Here is a 19,736-nt window from a genome sequence, read left to right as displayed (position 1 = left end):
GAATGATGTGTCGTCATCGTGAATTTACAATTTCTGACCTTATTAAATGAAGGAAATAAAGTGCAGGAAATTACAACGTATATTTTTTTCAAAAAAAAAGAAGACCGGTTTTTTGACAAGGTAAAATTTTATGAGAATTAAAAATTCAGTAGCAACAGGAAGAAGAAAGTACATTTTAGTACATTTAAAAGTACTAATTAAGAGAAATTTTAATAGATTTTTTTATCATAAATAGAGGATCTTGCTTTATTAACTGGTATTGTTTTTAGGATTAACAAAAAATGTGACTGTTAGTTTTTGTTGAATTTGCAAATGAATGGGTCATTAAGTTTTCTAGAACGATAAAAAAACATTTAAAACATTTTGAAGGTCTCTAGAAACATTCAAAAACGCATCAGTAATTTTTGTATGAAATAAATATAAAATACACACTGTCATACATAAGGTAAGTCGAAATTTTGTCAAACTGAATCATGCCCATGTTTCTTGGCGGCTAAAGCTAAAGAGTAGTTGCAGAAACGGTGTAAAACCAAAATGTCTTCAGCGAAAAATTGTTATTTTGGATGTATCTAATTAAACTCGTCCCCACTGAAACCACGTTAAGATAATGCTTTTATTATTTTATTGCTATTTTTCAAATTTTATATGCGTGTTTTGCGTTTTGTTTTTATTAATAAATGTAAGTATATTTGTACCGCTTTTATTAGTGTTTTTGAGTCCTTTATCACGGCTTACCTTATTAATGTCATTTTTACACAAAAAATTCATTTATGAAAACCACGCATAAAAATACATAGCTTTCTGAACTGTCAATTTATAGTAAAATAATGAACTTACCACGCAACTACGTTTTGTAGTGGTCTTTCTGATTTCTTATCATCCTTTTTACAAAGCACCTGTACTAAGGAAAACTAATTTCGCGCTAATTGTGTGTTGCATATTAAAATATTTCAGGGTAACACAATATAATTATTATGTTTGTTCATAAATTATCTGAAATTTCGGTTCCAATAGGTGGTCATTAATAATAACTAATCTTTAGATAAATATAATAATTATGCTAGTCAACTGTTGGTACAACAAACATAAAAAGATTAGACTGTTTTTTGTTCAGTATTTCATGTTATTAATTAATTCAGAATTTACATTGAAGCCATCAATCGGTGCAACTTTGCTGATCACGTATTCAGTTAATCTCGCATTTGATTACGATTAACTTAATTTCGCTTCTGTAAACTGGCCCTTAGCATGCTTCAAAGTGAATGTTAATAGTTATTTACGAACCAAGTGCGGGAAGACGATGTTCCCGCATGAGCGCATTTTTTAAAGCACGAGCGACGAAGGAGTGAGTGCCTTTAATTAATGCGCGAATGAACGGAAGATGTCTTCACGCAAGTGGTTCGTACAATATTTTTTGTACGAAAATTAAATTAAATTTTTTTTGTTTTAATACATTAAACATAAACGAACATAAAACCAAGTAGGCAGTATATTTGATTATTGGAAACAATTGCTTCACTTGATATTTCAATTTTTGCAATAGTTTGTGAATTTTGTAGGAACAATTTTCAATGATTATAAATCTTTCCGTAATTTTTTAATGGAGGATAACCCAGGGAAGTTGTATTTTATGAACTAAATTTTATTATTATCAAGACAGATTTTTTTTTTGAATGCCTCAAAGGGCCCGTGTTTTTTTGCAATTTTTACATTCGAGTTGACCGGGAAGCACTCTTTTCGGAGCGAGCGTTGGATGTTGGAAGCGTTGTTTTCAAGGCTATGAGTACAAAAAATTCTTTTCTTCACTTTTTTTTTCATTTCATCACTGACCCGATAGTCATCCGGCATTCACGATGAACTTCGTTATAGTTAAAGATCAAGACAGATGATAAAAAAAAATACAGGATTATTTTTCATTTCCTTCCAAAAGAGAGGGCTGCTGAAGCGTTCCTGGCTTTTTCGGCCTCAAGCGTGGTCAAGGATAGATTCGAAAATATGATATAATGTAGCAAGTACAGTACTGAGGGACTGAGGGATAGACATAACTGTATTGGTCAGTGTTCACTTTTGCTACTTCTGGAATTTTCCCGTTTTTTCTATATGTGATCAAGATGTATATACTGGTGCGGGCATCTCCCCAAAAAAACCCACAACAGAGCAGACATGGGAAATCCTACGAAAACACCCACGCCCGGACCCGGCACCTATTGAACATAAAGCGGTCAGTTAAAGTGTTTCGCCGCAGGGCTTGGTGGTATCGAAAAGTATAAACAAACAACTATTATGAGGTGCAAGTCGAATACTTATCTTTCATCAATACGATACAAGAGAGAATCATTTGTGCGTCTTGATACAGGACTTCAACAAGATCGTAGCTCTGTATGCTCGTTCTAAAATCTAAAATATCAAAGAAGCTTTTCCGGATATTTCTTCATTGTTTTACATATAGTATATAAACTACAGGCACAGAGAACAATTGTTCTCTATTCTGTGCTACAGGGTGATTTATTAAGTGTGGTAAATATTTAGGTAATTGTTCACTTTAACTACTTCTGGAATTTTCGCGTTTTTTCTGTCTAGACACCCTCAGGGCGTCCTCCTAGATCGTTTTCCGTCATCAAACCTTGTGCAAATGCCTGTTTTTCTCTCTTGTTGTGTTTCAAGGTCGCGTCAAGGTCGCGCCAATGTCTAGTATAACTAGAGGGTAAGGAAAATTCATTTGCACAAGGTTTGAATGGTGGGAAACGATCTAGGAGGACGCCCTGAGACTGTCTAGCCAGAAAAAACGCGAAAATTCCAGAAGTAGTTAAAGTGAACAATTACCAATATTTAAACCTGCTGTAGCTTCCTACGTACAGGCCACCTAAAAAATAAGGAAAACATCCTACTGTGAAAACAAAAAACATGTAATTTGAAAAACTTTTGATAGTCACTGAAAAAGTTCCCGTGATGAATTAATAAATAAATGCATAAAGAAAAAAAAAACAATAAATGACAGAAAAAATTGACAAAAACCTACCGTTGTAAAGTTACGTAGCGTTTCGGATTCGAAGCGTAAGTTTTCAGAAAATAAACAATCATTTTAATAAAAAAATTGTTCAAAGTAGCGCCCTTCGTTATCGGCTCGACGAATTAGGGAATCCCACAATATACTCTGAGAATTTGACGATTGTTCTTGCTACATTTTCGACACGGACATGAACTTTATCCATCGTATCTACAGGACTTGGATAAACAAGTTTTATAGGTAGCCCCATACGAAAAAATTGCGAGGGTTCAAGTCCGGTAAACCGGGAGGCCATGGAACGGACAATTTCTTCCAATTCTCTTTTATGAAAGTCACGATTTAACCATTCTGACTGCACATATTCACAGAGATACACCGTCATACAGATACTACATACCACCCTGCGTTATACCAGATGGACCTTTTGTAGGAGTTGACCTACCGTGTTGGTTTCTTAAAAAAAAAATTCTTGAAGCAAGAGTGGACTAAAGCAGCCACTGTTTATTGACAATTGCAGGGACCCGGTAAATAAAATAATTCAAGGCTAACAAGACTGACCAGCTCAACATTAAAAAAAAAAACACTTTTTTGCTGTGCACTGATGATAACATGATATTAGTTTCTTTTAATTTATTCCTGTAGTTCTCAAACAATTTCTACGACAATTTTAAAATAAGGTTTCACCAACATCGTGGGACAAGGATTTTTTTTCTCATTTTTCTCGTGCCTATAATTAGGGACTTTTCACAGGTTCAAATATTTACCAGACTTCGTGAATCAGCCTGTATAAAATATTACTTTACTCAATTACTCGTTGTATAAGGGATGTACCTACACAAAACTTTCGTTTTTGATTTATATTTTTCTACTTGAAACTATTTGGTAATTGTCAAGGCCTTACGGAAGGATCGTCAGAACGACTAATTGATTTTTTTCTTTTGTGTGCACGTAAGCTGAGGTCGTACGGTAAAGGCACAAACGCAGTCAGAAAGACTAAAGACGTGTGCGGATATCCATATCATCATACAGTAAAAGGCATATGAGGCAAGAATCCGACTGAACAACTAGTGTGCGCATATTACCTATTACATTTTTAATGTCTTTGAATATACGACCTGATTGTCGTATAACATAGCTGTATGTATATGGTAGATTAGGGACAAAGGACTAGCTTTATAAACTAAAACGTCAATGACAAAGGATTAAAAAAACACCGGTGCTGTATTGCTGTTTCGGGCTTCGGTTGCCACCTCAGTTCATCAGTTATGCAACCAAACTTACGTCAAGGTGAAAGTGTTTGATAAGCCTGATTTTATAATTCTCTTAAGTACATAAAATATCAATTTTTTATGAGTGCATGATGCAAATATGGTTTGAAACATTTTGTGTACCTTTTTAAGTTGATCTGATGTTAAATTGTACATTGCTGTTACTGGTATTCGCGCTCAAATTGCCAACACGTGGTTTATGTTTTTTGAAGACTTGTCGTTAGTGTCAGATTTTGTTTGTCATAGTTTGTGTAGCCAGCAAATCCATTTAATTTTAAAATTCTAAATGATTCATTTGCTAAAGACGACATAATCGTACAATAAATTAAAATGTCATTAGAAGATCCCCAATATCGCATCACACCAGTACAACAAGCTGCGGCTTCATGTACCGGAGCCATCTTAACCTCACTTTTAGGTAATAATTTTAATACGGTAGCGAGAAATGTTTTAACAGTTTAATTCCAGTAACTCCATTAGACGTAGTCAAAATTAGGTTGCAAGCACAACAAAGAATAACAGATCAAAGATGTTTTTTATATTGCAATGGACTTATGGATCACATTTGTGGTTGTGGTCCTGGCAATGGTCAGAAACATTGGTTTCAAAGACCTGGCCGCTTCAATGGAACAATTGTGAGAATATCTGTGACGCCAAAATAAAAAAATGTGTAATGTGTGCAATTTAAGGATGCATTTCTTAAAATAAGTCGAAATGAGGGAATTTATTCTTTATGGAGTGGCTTAGGTCCAACTTTAGTTTTATCAATTCCAACCACAATTTTATACTTTGTATCATATGAACAGTTAAGGTTAAAGATGAAAGAAGTTTATAACAAAAAATTACAGCCAGGTCAAGAAAAACTACAACCTCATTGGATACCTCTAATAGCTGGTGCTTCAGCAAGAGTTTTTGCTGTTACAGTTGTAAGTCCTTTAGAATTGATTAGAACTAAAATGCAGTCACGAAAAATATCATATTCAGGTAAGAGAATGAAGTGTTGTAAAAGTCCTAGAAATATAACTTTTCCATCACCACAGAAATTACTCAGTCTCTAAAGTTGCTAGTTAAGCAAGATGGAGTTTTTGGTTTATGGAGAGGAATTTTACCAACACTCTGTAGGGATGTTCCATTTTCTGCAATATATTGGATGCATTATGAAACTATAAAGTCATTTTTTGGTTCTGATGTACCAAGTTTTGGTGTTAGTTTTTTTGCAGGGGGTGTTGCAGGAGCTGTAAGTTATTGTTTTTGTTTCAAGCATTGTGCTTATTTATAATCCTCACTACAGGTGGCTGCTGTGGCAACAGTACCATTTGATGTGGTTAAAACACATCAGCAGATAGAAATTGGTGAAAAAACTTTATATACAGATACACCACAAAAAACCAAAAGTATGATTGAAGTGATACAAGAAATTCATAGACATAATGGCTTTAGAGGATTATTTGCGGGCTTAGTACCGCGTCTTGTTAAAGTTGCTCCAGCATGTGCAATCATGATTTCAACTTTTGAATACGGCAAGGTATTCTTCTACAGGTTAGCCAATCCACATTCAGATTTATGAATTATTACATTGAGGAATTTGATAATGTTTAACTAATGTTTGTTTAAGGTTCAAATGAAAAAAAAAAACAAATTTGAGTAGGTTTAGAGAACAGAAAATGTCAAGTATCTTTTATTGAGTGACTCAAAATGATTGTGGATAAGTATGGCAACTATGTACGAAAATGTATGTGGGTGGGGTATAGTTGACATTTGTATGACATTTCATAAGCGTGCATTTGATTTTTTTATACCATTACACATTGACTTGACACTATCAAAATTGCGCGCCTATGAACTGTCAAAGAAATGTCAACATTGTCAACTCTATCCTACCCACAGAGTTGACAGATAAATTTACGTACATAGTTGCCATACTTATCCACAATCATTTTGAATCACCCAATATTATTTGTTAGTCATAATTCTTATTTTATGTGTTCTCCATTTCAGTATAAAAAAGTATTTTTTTTAGTAGTCTTTTAGATTTTGGTAGATATGGAAGTAATTTTTTTAGTAGTTTTTTAGATTTTGCTAGATATGGAAAGTAATTTTTATGGCAATGTCTTAGGCAGGTTTTTATTTTGTAGATTTGTCAGTAGCACTGTACTTAAAAAAAATATAAGAGTACTTGTATACGGATCCGATAATAAGTTACCATTTTTAACTCTTCTAGATTAAGGTTCAGGGCTGTTTGACTGATATAATTTTGATGTTTTAATTATAATTATATAGGTTTTAATTATATATTTTATTTTTTATCTTATTTTTTAAGAATCATTTTACTGTTAATAGTTGTAATTATATTCCCGATTTAGCGATATAAGCTTCCAAAAGAACAGCCAGTATGATAGTTTTATAATCTTAACTGTTACATATGTAAATAACTTGTGTATTTGGTTGGGTAGTTGTATTATACCGAAATGGAGGCCAGGATTATAAAAACAATTTTCATTTTACTGATTGTAACTGTGGAGTAGTTCTGAAATGACCTAAAATGTATAAAGCATTACCTATACCTATATTTTTTTATTTAAAGTTGTACGCTTTGTTTTTTTGTCGTTTTATGATGACTGAAACGGGGCCAGAACATTTTTTTTATCTACTCTAATTTGTTTTTTTTTTTAAGAAAAAATTGAAATAATTATGTCATTTAATTGCAAAAGCAGCCACATCTACATTACCAAACCCATTTAACGGATTTGTTTTGCTTTGTTTTTTAAATTTTGAAAAAGAAATATGAAACAAGAAAATCTTACATGAATGAAATGTATTTTTTATGGAAACAGTTACTGTTACTTTCAGCTACGTTACGAAATTTGTTTTTTAAGTTAATCTTTGCTGAGTCATTGAGTTCGAAATTCAAATTGTTTATGATTTATGTTTCACATTTCTTTTCCAAAATTTAAATAATAATGGGACGAATTAATACCAAAGAAATATGATATGGTGGGTTTTGCAACACTTTTTTTTTTATTTGCATTCATTCATATGTTCCAAAGATTTAAATAAGTAATGATCTAGATTTTTAAACAGAAATACACTTTAAAGAATTGAATCAACTTCTGTTTTTATTCTAGAACAGTTGTTCTTTTATTATACATCAGAATTCGAAAATAATCGGTTTAATTTCCAACAGATACAATGAATTTATGTTTCATCATGGTGCAACACTGAATGAAGTGTCTGATTTTTACGCTGAAGAATATTTTCCTCCCGAACATAATTAGGCCATGTAATTGTACCACGGAAATAGAAATAACACAATTCGATTAGTATTTTTTTGAAAAAAATAATACATGATAATGAATGGAAACAAGACGTTAAGTACACTGTAAATAGTTCAAGTTTAAAATTAAAATGATTGTTATTGTTTAGTAAGTGTCTTATTGGAAAACCTTTTCAGCTGTTGAAACGTTCCTACTCCAGTGCTTTAAGGTCTGTGTTTGGCAAAAGTAATGAAAGAATTGTGCAACCTGCAACAGGCGTAAAAAGGTATATACTTAAGTTACGTAAGTCATGTTTACCTATGATAATGCATCCTAAGGTAAGAAACGGCGGAGCGCAACCAGCTTGGAGAAGGTATGGGAAAGTTAAATTCCCGAAAACTGAACCGATTCTGCCAGACATAAACGCCAAAGAAAGGGCCGAAGCTCTGTAATGTTACAAAAAACAAGTAGTTAATTGATATAAGGGGAAAAAGATTCTTGTTTTGCTTGTATCTATTAAAGTAACTCACCTTAAGTATGTTGGAAATAAGTCCACTGTTATTGTAAAGATTATATCTATACATACACATGACGCCATTAAATGAATGCAGATCAACACTAAAGCTATGGTAGAGCTTGGTGCGAAGTAGACACATGCCACACATGTCCCACTGATTATTCCTAAAGTAGCTGTAATATAAAATGTTTGTTTTAAAGACAATTCAATTATTTTAAACAATTTGAATTGTTTCTGAAAAAGGAATTTGCAAATCAGGAGTTGATTTGCCAGTAATGGATTAATTATGTTTCTAGTTCACCAAAATCTTTGAAATTGAGTTAAAAATGAAATGTTCAAACACGTTTTTCAATCCTTTTAATCTTTTATGGTGTTATACTCACATAACAGTTTTTTCTTTCCTAATTTATTTACGAAAAGCGCCGCTGCAATGTATCCGACAACTGCAGTGGTTCCCACGATTGCAGAATTGATATAAACAGAGGAATTGTTGAAGTTCTGTAAAAGGAGTTCACATAATTATGTAATCACGAGTGTATGTTTTTGTTTTCTTTTGACTGAATGCGAATTTACCACTGAACAAATTTCTCCTTCGTTGATTATTGTGGGTTGCATGTTGTCCAACATTTTGCAAATTGACGAAGTCCCATTATTGTCGTATTCATAGTCGTTTATAACTTGAAATATTTCTGGCAGCCACAAGCGCAACGAGTTGACGCTAAAATTTCATCTGTTGTATTTCATCTTTGATTCTTATTTGTACTATGTCTACCACATCATTAGAAACAGCTGCAGCGAACATACTAGAATCAATTTGGTTGCATATTTCATGGAAAATAAGGGCGATATCTGGTTCCACGCTTCTTTGATGGTGTGCTTTTTTTGATATATTTGTCTATCATCGGTTAATTTTTTGATTGGATAATTGTCGCGTGATTGCCCACTATTCAGTTTGTAAATTTTTTTGAACACTTCTAGAGCTTTTGCATTGTTACCTTTCGCCATCAAGTATTTAGGACTTTCTGGCATTAGGATGAAAAGTATTCCGGTCAGAATAGCGGGTAACGTGCAAATAAGTAAAAACAGATTCCATGCATGGAATTCTGAAAATTATCGGTAATACATATTCTAGGAATTCTAAATCGAACCATTCTACCAAGGCCTCCGAAAAGGCTCAATTCTATATTAAGAGGTAAAATTGCCCAAGCCAGAAGTGGCAACACGATGTTTCCCGCGCTGAAAAGAAGTCCGATTGTTAGAGGCACTCGAGATCTGTAATGAGTGCCGTGAAATTCGGACAAGTATGGCGTTAAAGCCACCGATGTCCCATTTATTCTGCAAAGCAACAGATTTAAGTCTAATCTGAAAAGAAACAGAATTTTGTTGTTCTTACATAAATCCACCAAAAAATTTTGCAGCTATTAATACAGAAATATTTGGAGCAAATGTTACCATCAGTATAAATACAGAATCAAGCAAATGCGTTATTATTAAGATTTTTCGCCGTCCAAAAACATCGATTAAGGAACCCCATATGAAGCAACTGATTATCATTCCTACAAACATTTAATTATTGGGACATGATAAAAATTTAAGTTTTTTCACCCTTGCAAGGGGCATAACAAGGTAGGTACATGGTTTTTATTCATTTTTAATAGATTACAAGAAAATTATTTTTTTTTATCAAATGCAGGACAATTGCTTTTAGTTTGGATACTAAGTACATCGTACATCTAACAAGTAAACTGCCACTGAAAACTGTTGTACACAGCAAGGAGCGGAATAAATATACAGGGCTATTTACATAAAAGTACGAGCTGTACTAGCCTAACATGCAACCCAAATTACATTTACATTACAAAAACCATGGTGCCGCTAGTGTAATGTGGGTTGCATGCATGTTAGGCTCGTACTCTTATGTGAATAACCCAGTTATAGACAATTCTTTCGCACCATTTTCCATGTGATCTACTAATATTTTAATGCAAAGTAATATTTGGATGAATGAATAAAGATTCTAAAACTTGATTTCTTTTCCAAAATTTTGCGTGATTTTAAGAAGTACGTACCTGTGTATGTTATTGCATTTACTGATCCTTTGTCTTCCAAGGATAAGTTTAAATCACACTGAGCTGCAGGAAATACATACGATAATGCTGATGTTTCGAATTGTGTTGTCAATATTGATGGGATCGTTACTAGTAGTAATAAAAAATTAAAAATGCCAAATCCAGTTTCCGATACTGCTGTTTCAAAGTCGGCACCGCATTCTGAAATAATACTTACTAAATATTACCAATAAAGCTAACACTAAAATCATTAGATAAACGGAAGTAATCTAATATGATGTAGGTAGGTATTTGGTTCGTAAAATGTTATACATATTTTCATTTGAACCACGTATCATGTTTAACCGTTGAAAGACATTCTTTACTATAGAGGATTATTCATCATTTTGTTAAAATAGATCTTGCAATAACAATAGTGAGTTGAGTTTGAGCTGCAATCTAGAATTGCAATGAGTATGCAATATAAAATTCCTGTAAAAATGTTTATTTAGCATTAAATTATACTAATTGTCACCCGGGCGCCATTGCGTCCGGTTTTGTTCTGGACAGTCTGCTCTCTCATTGGCCGACCAATGAGCGGGCTTTGTTCGTGCCGCGTTTCCAATAAATACGTGACGCCGGCCAAAATTCGTTCACTCTCGTTCACGCTCTAAGCTTGTACGTTTCGTTCACTCCTCTCCTCTCACTCTACAAAAAGACTGCGGCTCCGTAAAAGCGAGCTGGACAAAAAGACGATACTCTTGTTCGAGACGACCTGCATCTCGAGAGGCGGGTCCCAACCGGTTCTGTTTTTCATTCGAGTATTTTAATGGAGTACTTTTTTTTCGGGCTTCGTTATTATTGGATGTACAAACACCTGACCGGGTATTAGAGAGCTTAGTAAATCTAAAACTGGTTATAACGGGTGACTATTAACATTTTCACTTGGAGTTGGCTTTGAACGAGTTTTTATTTTTTCTGTTACTTTAGACACACGCAAGAACGAACGACAAATGCCAGTCAGTACAATTGAAACATAGTTTTGAAATGTCAAACTTGTCAGTGTCTAACGTAGAGGTGTCTAAGGTGTAACGGAAAACAAAGAATGATCCATAGCCAACCCTAAGTGAAAATTTTAATAGTCACCCGCTATAATGATTGAACTATACAATTTTTTAAATGGACAATGAAAGGTGTTCTTTAGATGCTAATTTTGCAAGTTAAAGTCTTAATCTATGTAGGTATGTGTATAAATACCTTTTGTTGATGGTCTGCCGGTTTCACTTTTAGTAGACATAGTTGAATCCACGCCATTTTCCAGGTTTTCGTCAATCATTTTGAGCGGTAGCTAGTTCCCATTTACTGGCAACGTTGAATACATACCTACTAATTTTACTGAACTAAGGATCTCATTTATAAAATATTTGTTGTTTATTTACAGCTTCTGTATCTAGTTTTACCAGTTTATTGCATTGTCTCTTGGGAGAAATTATTTAAAAATATGTAAAATTATCTCTTTGTTTCAGTGAACCGTTTGTTTATTTAAAATATAATTTTTAAACCTTTTCCAAATTTAATTAAGCTTTTTGTTGTTTTTATTAAGGAAGACAATGGATACCTATCATTGATGCGTGCTGCTGTATATTTATAAAATAATCTGGCCAACGTAATGAGGTATTAATTTTTGTTATCACGCTGTTCCTGTCAACTCAAAGTTTGTATTGTCGAGGTGAATGGCTGTGTCTACAAAGCCACGACTCTTGATAGTGGAAATGTTGTAAAATGTTACGAAATTTAAGGAAAAATGTACCAAAAGAAAATTGAAACCTGCAGAAATAGCAACTGGAAAGTTGGAAGTTTGTAAAAAGATTTTAAAATTTATGACTGCTGAAATTGAAGACGAAGTTTATAATAAAAAAATGTGTGGATTCTTGAAGTGTAGTTTAGAAAAAAGTGGTTCACCTTGCTGTAAACTTAAGCAACATTAAAGAAAAGGTCGATTTGTTAAAACGCGGGTAATGTATTTACAAAAAATTCAAGATTTCTACCAGTCTACTACACTACATAATTTAAAACAAAAATAAGTTGGGATTATGTTTGTAAGGTGTTCAAATTTATCGATATTCATAAAAAAAAAATCTGATTAAATAAGAAAATTTAATTGTGTATGATTTATTTTATTATACAAAAATAACGATTTATATTAAAACATAACAACTAAGTACCAGTTTGTTATGAGTATAAAAATACGAATGTTATTGAAGTGCTTTCAAATCAGTGTTAGGCAACAGACACGACAAGAAGGCACAACCTAAAATCAAAGAGTAAATTTAATATTCCATCAACACTTTTGTAATCTTACCAATAATCACAGCTCCAACAGTAAAGAATGGTGGCGCACACCCCAATTGTAAAAGCGTCGGGAAGATTAGATTGCCCATCATAGCTCCAGATCTACCTGTCATCATTGTCAAAGATACAGTCATAGTTCTTAAAGTGGTTGGAAACAAGTCGACGACCACCGCGAGTATTACGTTAATGCCAATACTGCCAAGAGACACAAAGAAGGATGATAATATTATTGTAGTGAGTGAATTTTGAGCGAAATATATAGACATGGCGCAGGAACCAGAGATGATGCCTAAAATATCTAGAAAAGAAAATGTTATGAAATTAAATAATCATACCAAATGAAATTTACTCAGTAGTTTCTTTTTGCCCAACGCATTGATTAACATCCCGGCAACAATGTAGCCAATAATTGTCACCACGGCAACAATAATAGAATTAATGTAAACCGACGAATTGTTCAAATTCTTGAAAAGAGTAAAATAAAGTAAACAAAATCAGTTAGCTGATGAAGTAATTACCACTTCGCATTTTTTTGTACCGTTGGTGGGTCGAATTTCGTCTAGCATCGTACATAAACTAGCTGATGTTCCGTTATTATTGTACTCGTAGTCATTAATCGCTTGGAAGATTTGAGGTAACCAGAGGCGCAAGGTGTTTAAGCTGGAAAAATGTTATTTATGTAGAGGATCGAGTCGGTTTAAGTTCCACAAAATTTACCTCATCATCCCTAACATTTGCATGCAACACACCAAGATTATCTTAGGGAGGTGAGGTGGAAAAAACAGTGGTTTCAACTGTTGCCATCCCTCTTGTATAGCTTGTATTTTGGTTCTGTGAGCGGTAATTTTTCCACCGTAACGCGAATCTGTACGTGCTTTAGTCTCTTCAACTAATTCTTTAATCTACAAGACTGTATTAGACATTTGGGGTTGCTTCATATTGAAACGGTTTGAGGGTTATAAGCAACAAATGTGATGCAATAACGGAAATAGATAATTATTTTTTGTAATTTGCCTCCATTTTGATTCTCTAATAGACATATTGAGAGAACGCGACGTCATCATCGGAACATTTTACGAAAATTTTTAGGTTGGCAAAGTTTGATGCATGTCAGTTTAAATTAGAAAATGTCAAGAACAGGAAGTGTCCTTGTGGAAAAATTTGACCGTATTTTTAGCAATTTCACGTATTTCAAGGGCCGTACATGCAAGATTATCTTCCATATTCGTGTTTTGTGACAAAATTTGGATTAAACAAAAGGCGACTAGATCAAATTTTTACTATTAAAAGTAAGACATTACCAACCGCCACAAAAATCCCTAAATCGACTAAATCAAAAAAGTTTCTTTAAAAACGGCTTAAAAAGGGCAAATTACAAAAACTAGTATAAAAACACGATTCATAAGACCTTGAAGCACTCATTCTTTAAAATAATTCGTTTTTTAAACTTGAATTCGTGTTTCAAGACTGGTCTTATGAAACTTGTTTATTAATATACTATTTAAACTGTCTGCGTCTTGGAAAAGTATTTGATTATCATTTATAAACATCCACTTGTTTGGTCGGATTATTTAATTGAAAATAGATTTTTACTGCGCACTCATAATCAGCAGGCGAGTAATTATAAAGTCGTAATTAAAATGGTAATAATTTTGTTGCGATTTTCTTACCGGAAACGTTTCGGGTGAATTTCCTGTGTTAAATCTGTAAACCTTTCTGAAAACATCCAAAGCTGCCTCATTGTTTCCAGTGGTCATCAAAAATTTTGGACTTTCTGGCATAAAAATAAACGCGATCGCACTTACTAAAGCAGGAAGTGCACATATGCACAAATACAAGTTCCACGAGTGGAATTCTGCAAATGAATATGTTGAATAACGAATGCTTTGTGTAAAATAATAAAAAGAATTTACCTACAGCATTATTGGCGGATTTAAAATTTAGATCTATTGGTAATACTGCCCATGCCAACAAGGGCAAAATAACATTCCCTGCGCTAAACACAATTCCCAACATCATCTGGATTCTGGCTCTGTGTTTAGCGCAATGAAACTCTGACAGGTACGTGGTTAAAGCCGCGAAGGGTCCATTGATACTAAAATGACATCACTGTTCAGTAACAGATAAGAATTAGCGATAAGCATACGAACATGAAGCCTCCCAAGAACTTGGATAATATTAGAATAGTCACATTTTGCGACGAAGCACTTAACAGAACGAACACACTGTCGAGGAACAGACCGATCGACAACAGTTTTTTTCGGCCGAGAGTGTCGCACAAGAAACCCCATATGAAGGCGCTCGATATCATTCCTGAAATCACGAGTTTGCACATTTCGGAACAGGTCAAGTGTATTCTTACCGATGTAAGTGATGGCATTCAAAAAACCTTTGTTGTCTAGTGTTAAACTTAAGTCACACTGTGCTGCTGGAAACACATACGACATCGTCGTCGTTTCGAATATCGAACTCCATCCAGAAGGAATCGATATTAAAATGAGGATTATGTTAAATCTTCCGAAACCAGTAGCTGTGATGGCAGTTTCAAAGTCGGCTGGTTTTTTCTCTGCAACACAAATGTACGGTTTGAGACGTACACTTTCATTTAAAACGTCCATAATAATTTAGTGAGGTGAAAAGTCACAGCACTGTTTCTACCAAGTGCTTTAATTAATATTAAGTGGAACTGCTGTGTGTATCGAATCACATGGTTTTTAATTGATGTATTGTTGATCAGGAAAAGCGATTGGATGAAAGTTCAATATCCTGATTGGTATTGAAAAGCAAATAGCACTATGATTTGAAGGAAAAAAATTTCCCCTTACGTTGCTCCAAATTTCTACTCTCTAAAGAATCTTCCAACGAACTTGGTACGACGATAATGTTACCGTCCTCGTGGATTCCGTTTTCGTTGTTTCTTGTCATTTTGGTTCTTTGACTTTACACTTAAATACACTCGCGCCTGTTACTTAACGTGTAAGTACGTTTTTTATTCGCGACTACTTATCTGACCGTACTTGCTGTAATAGCCACAAGAGTAGCTGACGCACTCTCGCGTTTCTTCAGCTCGTCTGCCAAAATTCTATTTTAAACTGAAACACGTGCTATTCGGACTCTTGTATGACGGTCGTCAGTTGTGAAATTAATTGCAATTATTATAATTTATTAAATTCAAATGTATTCTGATAAGGATTACCATGAATCGGAGCATCTTTTATCATGTTTACATTTTAATATCATTATGTCTAGTACAAACAGAAGCGTGTGTACTAAAGTCATTAATTTGGGCGAGTGATGTAATTCTTTACGAAAATTATTTCAAATTTTGTTTCATTACGTAATGTGTGATGTAGAGGCTTTTCGTGTTTGTTCTCTAAATGCGTCATTAAAACTCCAAGGAGATTCCATTAATAAAAATATATTTGACAGTTCGTATTATCTGTATAGTTCATACATTTTAATGACTCCATCATGATTAAATCAAAACCTTAACCAGAAATGATTCAAAGTTCATGTTTATGAAACTTGATAACGATGTTATTTAACTTGGAAATCAAAATACAAATATTCAATTTTTCACATTACTGTAATTAAAATATTATGACATACAGAATGACTTGGTATAAAAACTTTTAAAAATCATTTTTGCCTTCTGTTTCATTTACAGTTAGCAATAAGTAAGTTATCTTGGTTGTTAAATATAAAAAGCATATAAAAAGGTTCATACTTAGGATCTGAATCTGTTTTCTTCTTCGGCAATATGTATTAGTAGGTACATATTAAGTATTTTATTGTTTCCTCGTTAGTCAAGTCTGTGCAATAAAACTACTATTGCGGACACGGAATCTTGGACGATTTGTCATTCAATTGACATAAAAATGTAAAACTGGTTTTAGGTGCAACTAACCTCACTTTCGATTTTTGTTAATTTTTATCATACTGACATGCCAAAAATAAACTTTCAAAAGTCAATAATAATTACAATGAAGCGTGGCTTACACTGACATTTTTTGAATTGACATAAATTTGACATCTGAAATTCCGTGTCCGCAACTGTACCAAAAGAATAATAATTAGCCTAACAAAATTTGTGATGCAACCAACAATACATTTCCCCCACACGACTGAAGATTGTGAAGTTAAGCAATTATTCCACACAATGATTTTGATTAAATTTTACAAATGTAATGTCTGGTATGTTGATTCTGTTTTGTAGAATTAAAATATATTTTTTTAAATCCACATTATTGGTGTAAATGTAATGCTGTATCACAAATTTCGTTAGGCTCATTGTAGCACCATGAGGGATTGGGAATTCTTACATTGTTGGTATGAAATAAACATTTTGTACACATTTTTAATTCATTTATTGTATGTATTTGAAATTACGTTACTTAATATTAGTAAAAAATATCTTAAAATTTTATTTTTTATACTTATTTTAATAAATACACGATAGAGTCGAAACCACAGTTAAGATTTTTAGGAGTAGTAACAATGATGATAATATTTTATTGTCATGCATTTTTATTCTAGGGCTTTCAAATCAGTATTTGGGAGTAAGAGTGCTAGAAAAGCACAACCTGCAAAACACAAGTTGAGCAAAATATTGATCTAAAAATATCATCGTACCTAAAATAACTGAACCAACTGAAAAGAAAGGTGGGGCACAACCTGCTCGCAGAAGTAAAGGAAATATTAAATTTCCCATCATTGCGCCAGATCTAGCCAACATCATTGCAAGGCTTACTGTCATTGTTCTAAAAACGGTAATAATGATTTTGATTACGTACGAGAAATTTTCATTACATTCTTGTTTTTACCTCAATGTAGTAGGAAATAAATCAATGATCACTGTTAAAACTACGTTGGTTGCTACGCTTGCTGATGCTATAAATAAGGATGACAAAGATACCACCATAGCTGAATTAGTGGAGAAATACATGGAACAAGCACACAATCCAGAAATGATGCCTAAAATATCTGAAAAAAATTGTGTTGTTTGAATCTTCTTAAAAAAAGAGAGCATAATGTTTACTCATAAGTTTCTTCTTTCCAAGGATATTGATTAAGTAACCTGCGAAAAAATAGCTGAACATGGAGACAGAGGCCACAGTTATTGAGTTAATGTAGACCGATGAATTGTTGAGATTCTAAAATGTATTAATGTTAGTGAAGATTTTTTTGTATTTAATAGGAAATACTTACGACCACACATTCGTCTGATTTAGTTGCTGGTTTAATCATTTGTAGCATTTCACACAGACCAGCCGATGACTCGTTATGGAAGTATTGATAGTCGTTGATGGCTTGAAAGATTTGTGGTAACCACAGTCGCAAAGTGTTCAAACTGTGAAATATGATTTTTATATAAGTCATCGACTATGTAGTAACTAACCTCATTGTAAACAGTGTTTGAATTAGGCAGACCAGTATGATGTTCGCTAAATGCGGTGGAAAAAATAAGGGTTTCATTTGCTGCCAGCCCTCTTTCAGTGCTTGGATTTTAGTGCGATTGGCAGTAACTTGTCCTCCATGAGTATTAGGGTTATTTTTGTTTAGTTCTATTTCGTTAACCAGGTGAGTAATCTAAAATTGTAATCTTTAGTTTTGTAGTGAATACTGATGTACTGTTTCTTCAGTTTGGTTGTAAGTCGTAAAATTTTATGGTACTTTAAGTTAAAGATCTTGCGGGGCTTCCCAACCTTTTCAAACTCAACCATTGTGCCCGTTAATCGCTCATAATATGCAATAAAATTTTACGACCTACAACGAAATTGAGAAAACAGTAGTAAGTTTTATTAATTTAGAAAATCAAAGTATGTTTTCACAAAAAATATAAAAAAGTGTGAACTCACGGGATACGTATGTGCGGGGTTACCAGTATTTAAGCTGTAAACTTTTTGAAACACTTTGAGTGCTTTATCGTTGTGACCTACTGTCATCAAGAATTTCGGACTTTCAGGCATAAATATGAAAATTATGGCACTCGTTAATGATGGAAGTCCACAGATAAGAAGGTAAAGATTCCAGGAATGAAATTCTGAAACGAATTTTGTATTTTTGTGACCGCATTCATTACGTATTACTATATTACCAAGTGATTTGTTGAATGCTGAGAAATAAAAATTTTGTGGTAAAATAAGCCAGGCTAGCAACGGTAAAACAACGCTTCCGCAGCTGAAAATCGTCCCCAAGACTAACTGCATTCTAGCTCTATATTTAGCACAATGAAATTCAGAGATGTATGTTGTAAGAGCTGCGAAAGGTCCATTTATACTAAAATTCCAATAAAAATCATCTCCCTAAAGTTTTGGGTATATTTTATTGAAACTCACATGAAACCTCCTAGAAATTTGGAAACCATCAGCAGAATCTTAGTTTGTGAAAACCAACTCATTATTACAAATATAGCATCCAAGATGAATCCGATTATTAATAATTTCTTTCTACCCAGCGTATCGAAAAGAAATCCCCATATTAGAGCACTCGAAATCATTCCTAAAATAGATCCATGTTACTGAAGATTTAAATTTAAAAACTGATTTACCCAGGTAAGTGACAGCGTTCAGTAACCCTTTATCATCTAAACTTAAGTCGAGGTCACATTGTGCTGCCGGAAAAACATATGACATCGTCGTTGTTTCGAAAATAGACGACCATCCTGCAGGAATGGCAATCAGAATTAAAAGTAAGTTGTATTTGCCGAATTTGGTTGCCGAAATTGCCGTTTCAAAATCAGCCGGTTCTGAAATTGGGTTAAACGTGTTTTTTAAGCCACAATGGTTATTTTTCAATAATTTCTCACCTGATAATTTTTCTTTTTCGGCTATCCTTGGGGATACCACGAAGACACTTGTTACACGATATTTTTTAGTCATTTCGATTGAGTTAATGTGAATTGGCTATGGCTTAAATGCAGAAGTTTTTATTATTATATTCAATTGTGTTACTTCTTATCTGTTTATCTTTGCCGAATGCAAACTTAAAACAATAGATACACATTTTCTTGAATAATTTAGAACAATCTTATAACGTCAGCGAATAAATGAAATATAGAAATTTTAATTGTATCACAGTGAATCATGTACTCAACGTATGTACATACACGATGATCTGACATGAAAAGATTTATTGCTTTTGTGAAATAGAGCGTGCGGTTTTGCAAATTTATTCTCGAGCCTGGTAATTGTAAATGATTTTTAATACCTTCTTTGTTTGCGCTTAAAGGTGAAATATTCTGTTCTATCCGGAATTATGTTTATTTAATTTGTTTCTTTGTAATAAAAA

General features: G+C 33.4%; 4 protein-coding genes and 1 long non-coding RNA gene across 8 annotated transcripts; 2 read left to right on the top strand and 3 right to left on the bottom strand.

Moving 5' to 3' along the window:
- Positions 1 to 4,270: 4,270 nt before the first annotated feature.
- On the top strand, positions 4,271 to 7,697 carry LOC138135886 (solute carrier family 25 protein Shawn-like). 3 transcript variants are annotated; one of them, XM_069054843.1, is made up of 6 exons: positions 4,271 to 4,693; positions 4,744 to 4,910; positions 4,965 to 5,259; positions 5,316 to 5,512; positions 5,567 to 5,814; positions 7,460 to 7,697. In XM_069054843.1, the coding sequence occupies exons 1-6, from the start codon at positions 4,606 to 4,608 to the stop codon at positions 7,548 to 7,550; spliced, it is 1,086 nt and encodes a 361-aa protein (XP_068910944.1). In that variant the 5' UTR covers positions 4,271 to 4,605; the 3' UTR covers positions 7,551 to 7,697. The 3 variants fall into 3 exon arrangements, with proteins under 3 accessions (XP_068910944.1, XP_068910946.1, XP_068910945.1); XM_069054845.1 differs by having other exon boundaries at positions 4,272 to 4,693; positions 5,891 to 7,697; XM_069054844.1 differs by having other exon boundaries at positions 4,273 to 4,693; positions 5,567 to 7,697.
- Positions 7,588 to 11,547, bottom strand: LOC138135884 (synaptic vesicle glycoprotein 2B-like). Its single transcript, XM_069054841.1, has 10 exons — positions 11,352 to 11,547; positions 10,116 to 10,316; positions 9,440 to 9,602; positions 9,203 to 9,381; positions 8,819 to 9,149; positions 8,620 to 8,764; positions 8,430 to 8,544; positions 8,060 to 8,219; positions 7,848 to 7,975; positions 7,588 to 7,796 (listed from the first exon to the last, which is right to left on the bottom strand). Exons 1-10 carry the CDS (start codon positions 11,428 to 11,430, stop codon positions 7,741 to 7,743), a joined length of 1,557 nt encoding a protein of 518 aa, XP_068910942.1. The 5' UTR covers positions 11,431 to 11,547; the 3' UTR covers positions 7,588 to 7,740.
- Positions 11,548 to 12,237: 690 nt separating this feature from the next.
- On the bottom strand, positions 12,238 to 15,593 carry LOC138135882 (synaptic vesicle glycoprotein 2B-like). Its single transcript, XM_069054838.1, has 10 exons — positions 15,272 to 15,593; positions 14,809 to 15,012; positions 14,597 to 14,759; positions 14,360 to 14,541; positions 14,117 to 14,301; positions 13,164 to 13,348; positions 12,965 to 13,106; positions 12,796 to 12,910; positions 12,457 to 12,744; positions 12,238 to 12,405 (listed from the first exon to the last, which is right to left on the bottom strand). The coding sequence occupies exons 1-10, from the start codon at positions 15,369 to 15,371 to the stop codon at positions 12,350 to 12,352; spliced, it is 1,620 nt and encodes a 539-aa protein (XP_068910939.1). The 5' UTR covers positions 15,372 to 15,593; the 3' UTR covers positions 12,238 to 12,349.
- Positions 14,672 to 17,031, top strand: LOC138135888 (uncharacterized). The gene is made up of 2 exons (XR_011161116.1): positions 14,672 to 14,812; positions 16,983 to 17,031. It is a non-coding gene; the product is annotated as an uncharacterized lncRNA (long non-coding RNA).
- Positions 16,886 to 19,635, bottom strand: LOC138135880 (synaptic vesicle glycoprotein 2B-like). Of its 2 annotated transcripts, XM_069054835.1 has the most exons (11): positions 19,255 to 19,632; positions 18,997 to 19,194; positions 18,785 to 18,947; positions 18,544 to 18,725; positions 18,305 to 18,489; positions 17,845 to 18,035; positions 17,655 to 17,796; positions 17,485 to 17,599; positions 17,270 to 17,429; positions 17,079 to 17,206; positions 16,886 to 17,029 (listed from the first exon to the last, which is right to left on the bottom strand). In XM_069054835.1, exons 1-11 carry the CDS (start codon positions 19,325 to 19,327, stop codon positions 16,974 to 16,976), a joined length of 1,593 nt encoding a protein of 530 aa, XP_068910936.1. In that variant the 5' UTR covers positions 19,328 to 19,632; the 3' UTR covers positions 16,886 to 16,973. The 2 variants fall into 2 exon arrangements, with proteins under 2 accessions (XP_068910936.1, XP_068910935.1); XM_069054834.1 differs by having other exon boundaries at positions 18,305 to 18,725; positions 19,255 to 19,635.
- Between the last annotated feature and the right edge of the window lie 101 nt (positions 19,636 to 19,736).

This window comes from Tenebrio molitor, chromosome 7 (genome assembly GCF_963966145.1).
Source record: "Tenebrio molitor chromosome 7, icTenMoli1.1, whole genome shotgun sequence".
In the NCBI taxonomy this organism is placed as follows: Eukaryota; Metazoa; Arthropoda; class Insecta; order Coleoptera; family Tenebrionidae; genus Tenebrio; species Tenebrio molitor.
Note: the sequence above shows the minus strand (reverse complement) of the source record. Positions and strands in the feature narration are given on the sequence as shown.

What these genes read in the sequence shown, in the direction of transcription:
- LOC138135884 (XM_069054841.1), bottom strand. Translation starts at nt 11,430, where the DNA reads ATGATTGACGAAAACCTGGAAAATGGCGTGGATTCAACTATGTCTACT. An exon ending in AAATGCAATAACATACACAG is followed by an intron (nt 9,603 to 10,115) that starts GTACGTACTTCT and finishes AAATGTTTGTAG; the next exon opens with GAATGATAATCAGTTGCTTC. An exon ending in TTATTTCCAACATACTTAAG is followed by an intron (nt 7,976 to 8,059) that starts GTGAGTTACTTT and finishes GTAACATTACAG; the next exon opens with AGCTTCGGCCCTTTCTTTGG.
- LOC138135882 (XM_069054838.1), bottom strand. Translation starts at nt 15,371, where the DNA reads ATGACAAGAAACAACGAAAACGGAATCCACGAGGACGGTAACATTATC. An exon ending in GAGTAGAAATTTGGAGCAAC is followed by an intron (nt 15,013 to 15,271) that starts GTAAGGGGAAAT and finishes TTTGTGTTGCAG; the next exon opens with AGAAAAAACCAGCCGACTTT. An exon ending in GGGCAAAAAGAAACTACTGA is followed by an intron (nt 12,745 to 12,795) that starts GTAAATTTCATT and finishes TTTCTTTTCTAG; the next exon opens with ATATTTTAGGCATCATCTCT.
- LOC138135886 (XM_069054843.1), top strand. Translation starts at nt 4,606, where the DNA reads ATGTCATTAGAAGATCCCCAATATCGCATCACACCAGTACAACAAGCT. An exon ending in ACGAAAAATATCATATTCAG is followed by an intron (nt 5,260 to 5,315) that starts GTAAGAGAATGA and finishes CCATCACCACAG; the next exon opens with AAATTACTCAGTCTCTAAAG. An exon ending in GGCAAGGTATTCTTCTACAG is followed by an intron (nt 5,815 to 7,459) that starts GTTAGCCAATCC and finishes AATTTCCAACAG; the next exon opens with ATACAATGAATTTATGTTTC.
- LOC138135880 (XM_069054834.1), bottom strand. Translation starts at nt 19,327, where the DNA reads ATGACTAAAAAATATCGTGTAACAAGTGTCTTCGTGGTATCCCCAAGG. An exon ending in AAATTTCTAGGAGGTTTCAT is followed by an intron (nt 18,726 to 18,784) that starts GTGAGTTTCAAT and finishes TTGGAATTTTAG; the next exon opens with TATAAATGGACCTTTCGCAG. An exon ending in AGTTGGTTCAGTTATTTTAG is followed by an intron (nt 17,030 to 17,078) that starts GTACGATGATAT and finishes TGTGTTTTGCAG; the next exon opens with GTTGTGCTTTTCTAGCACTC.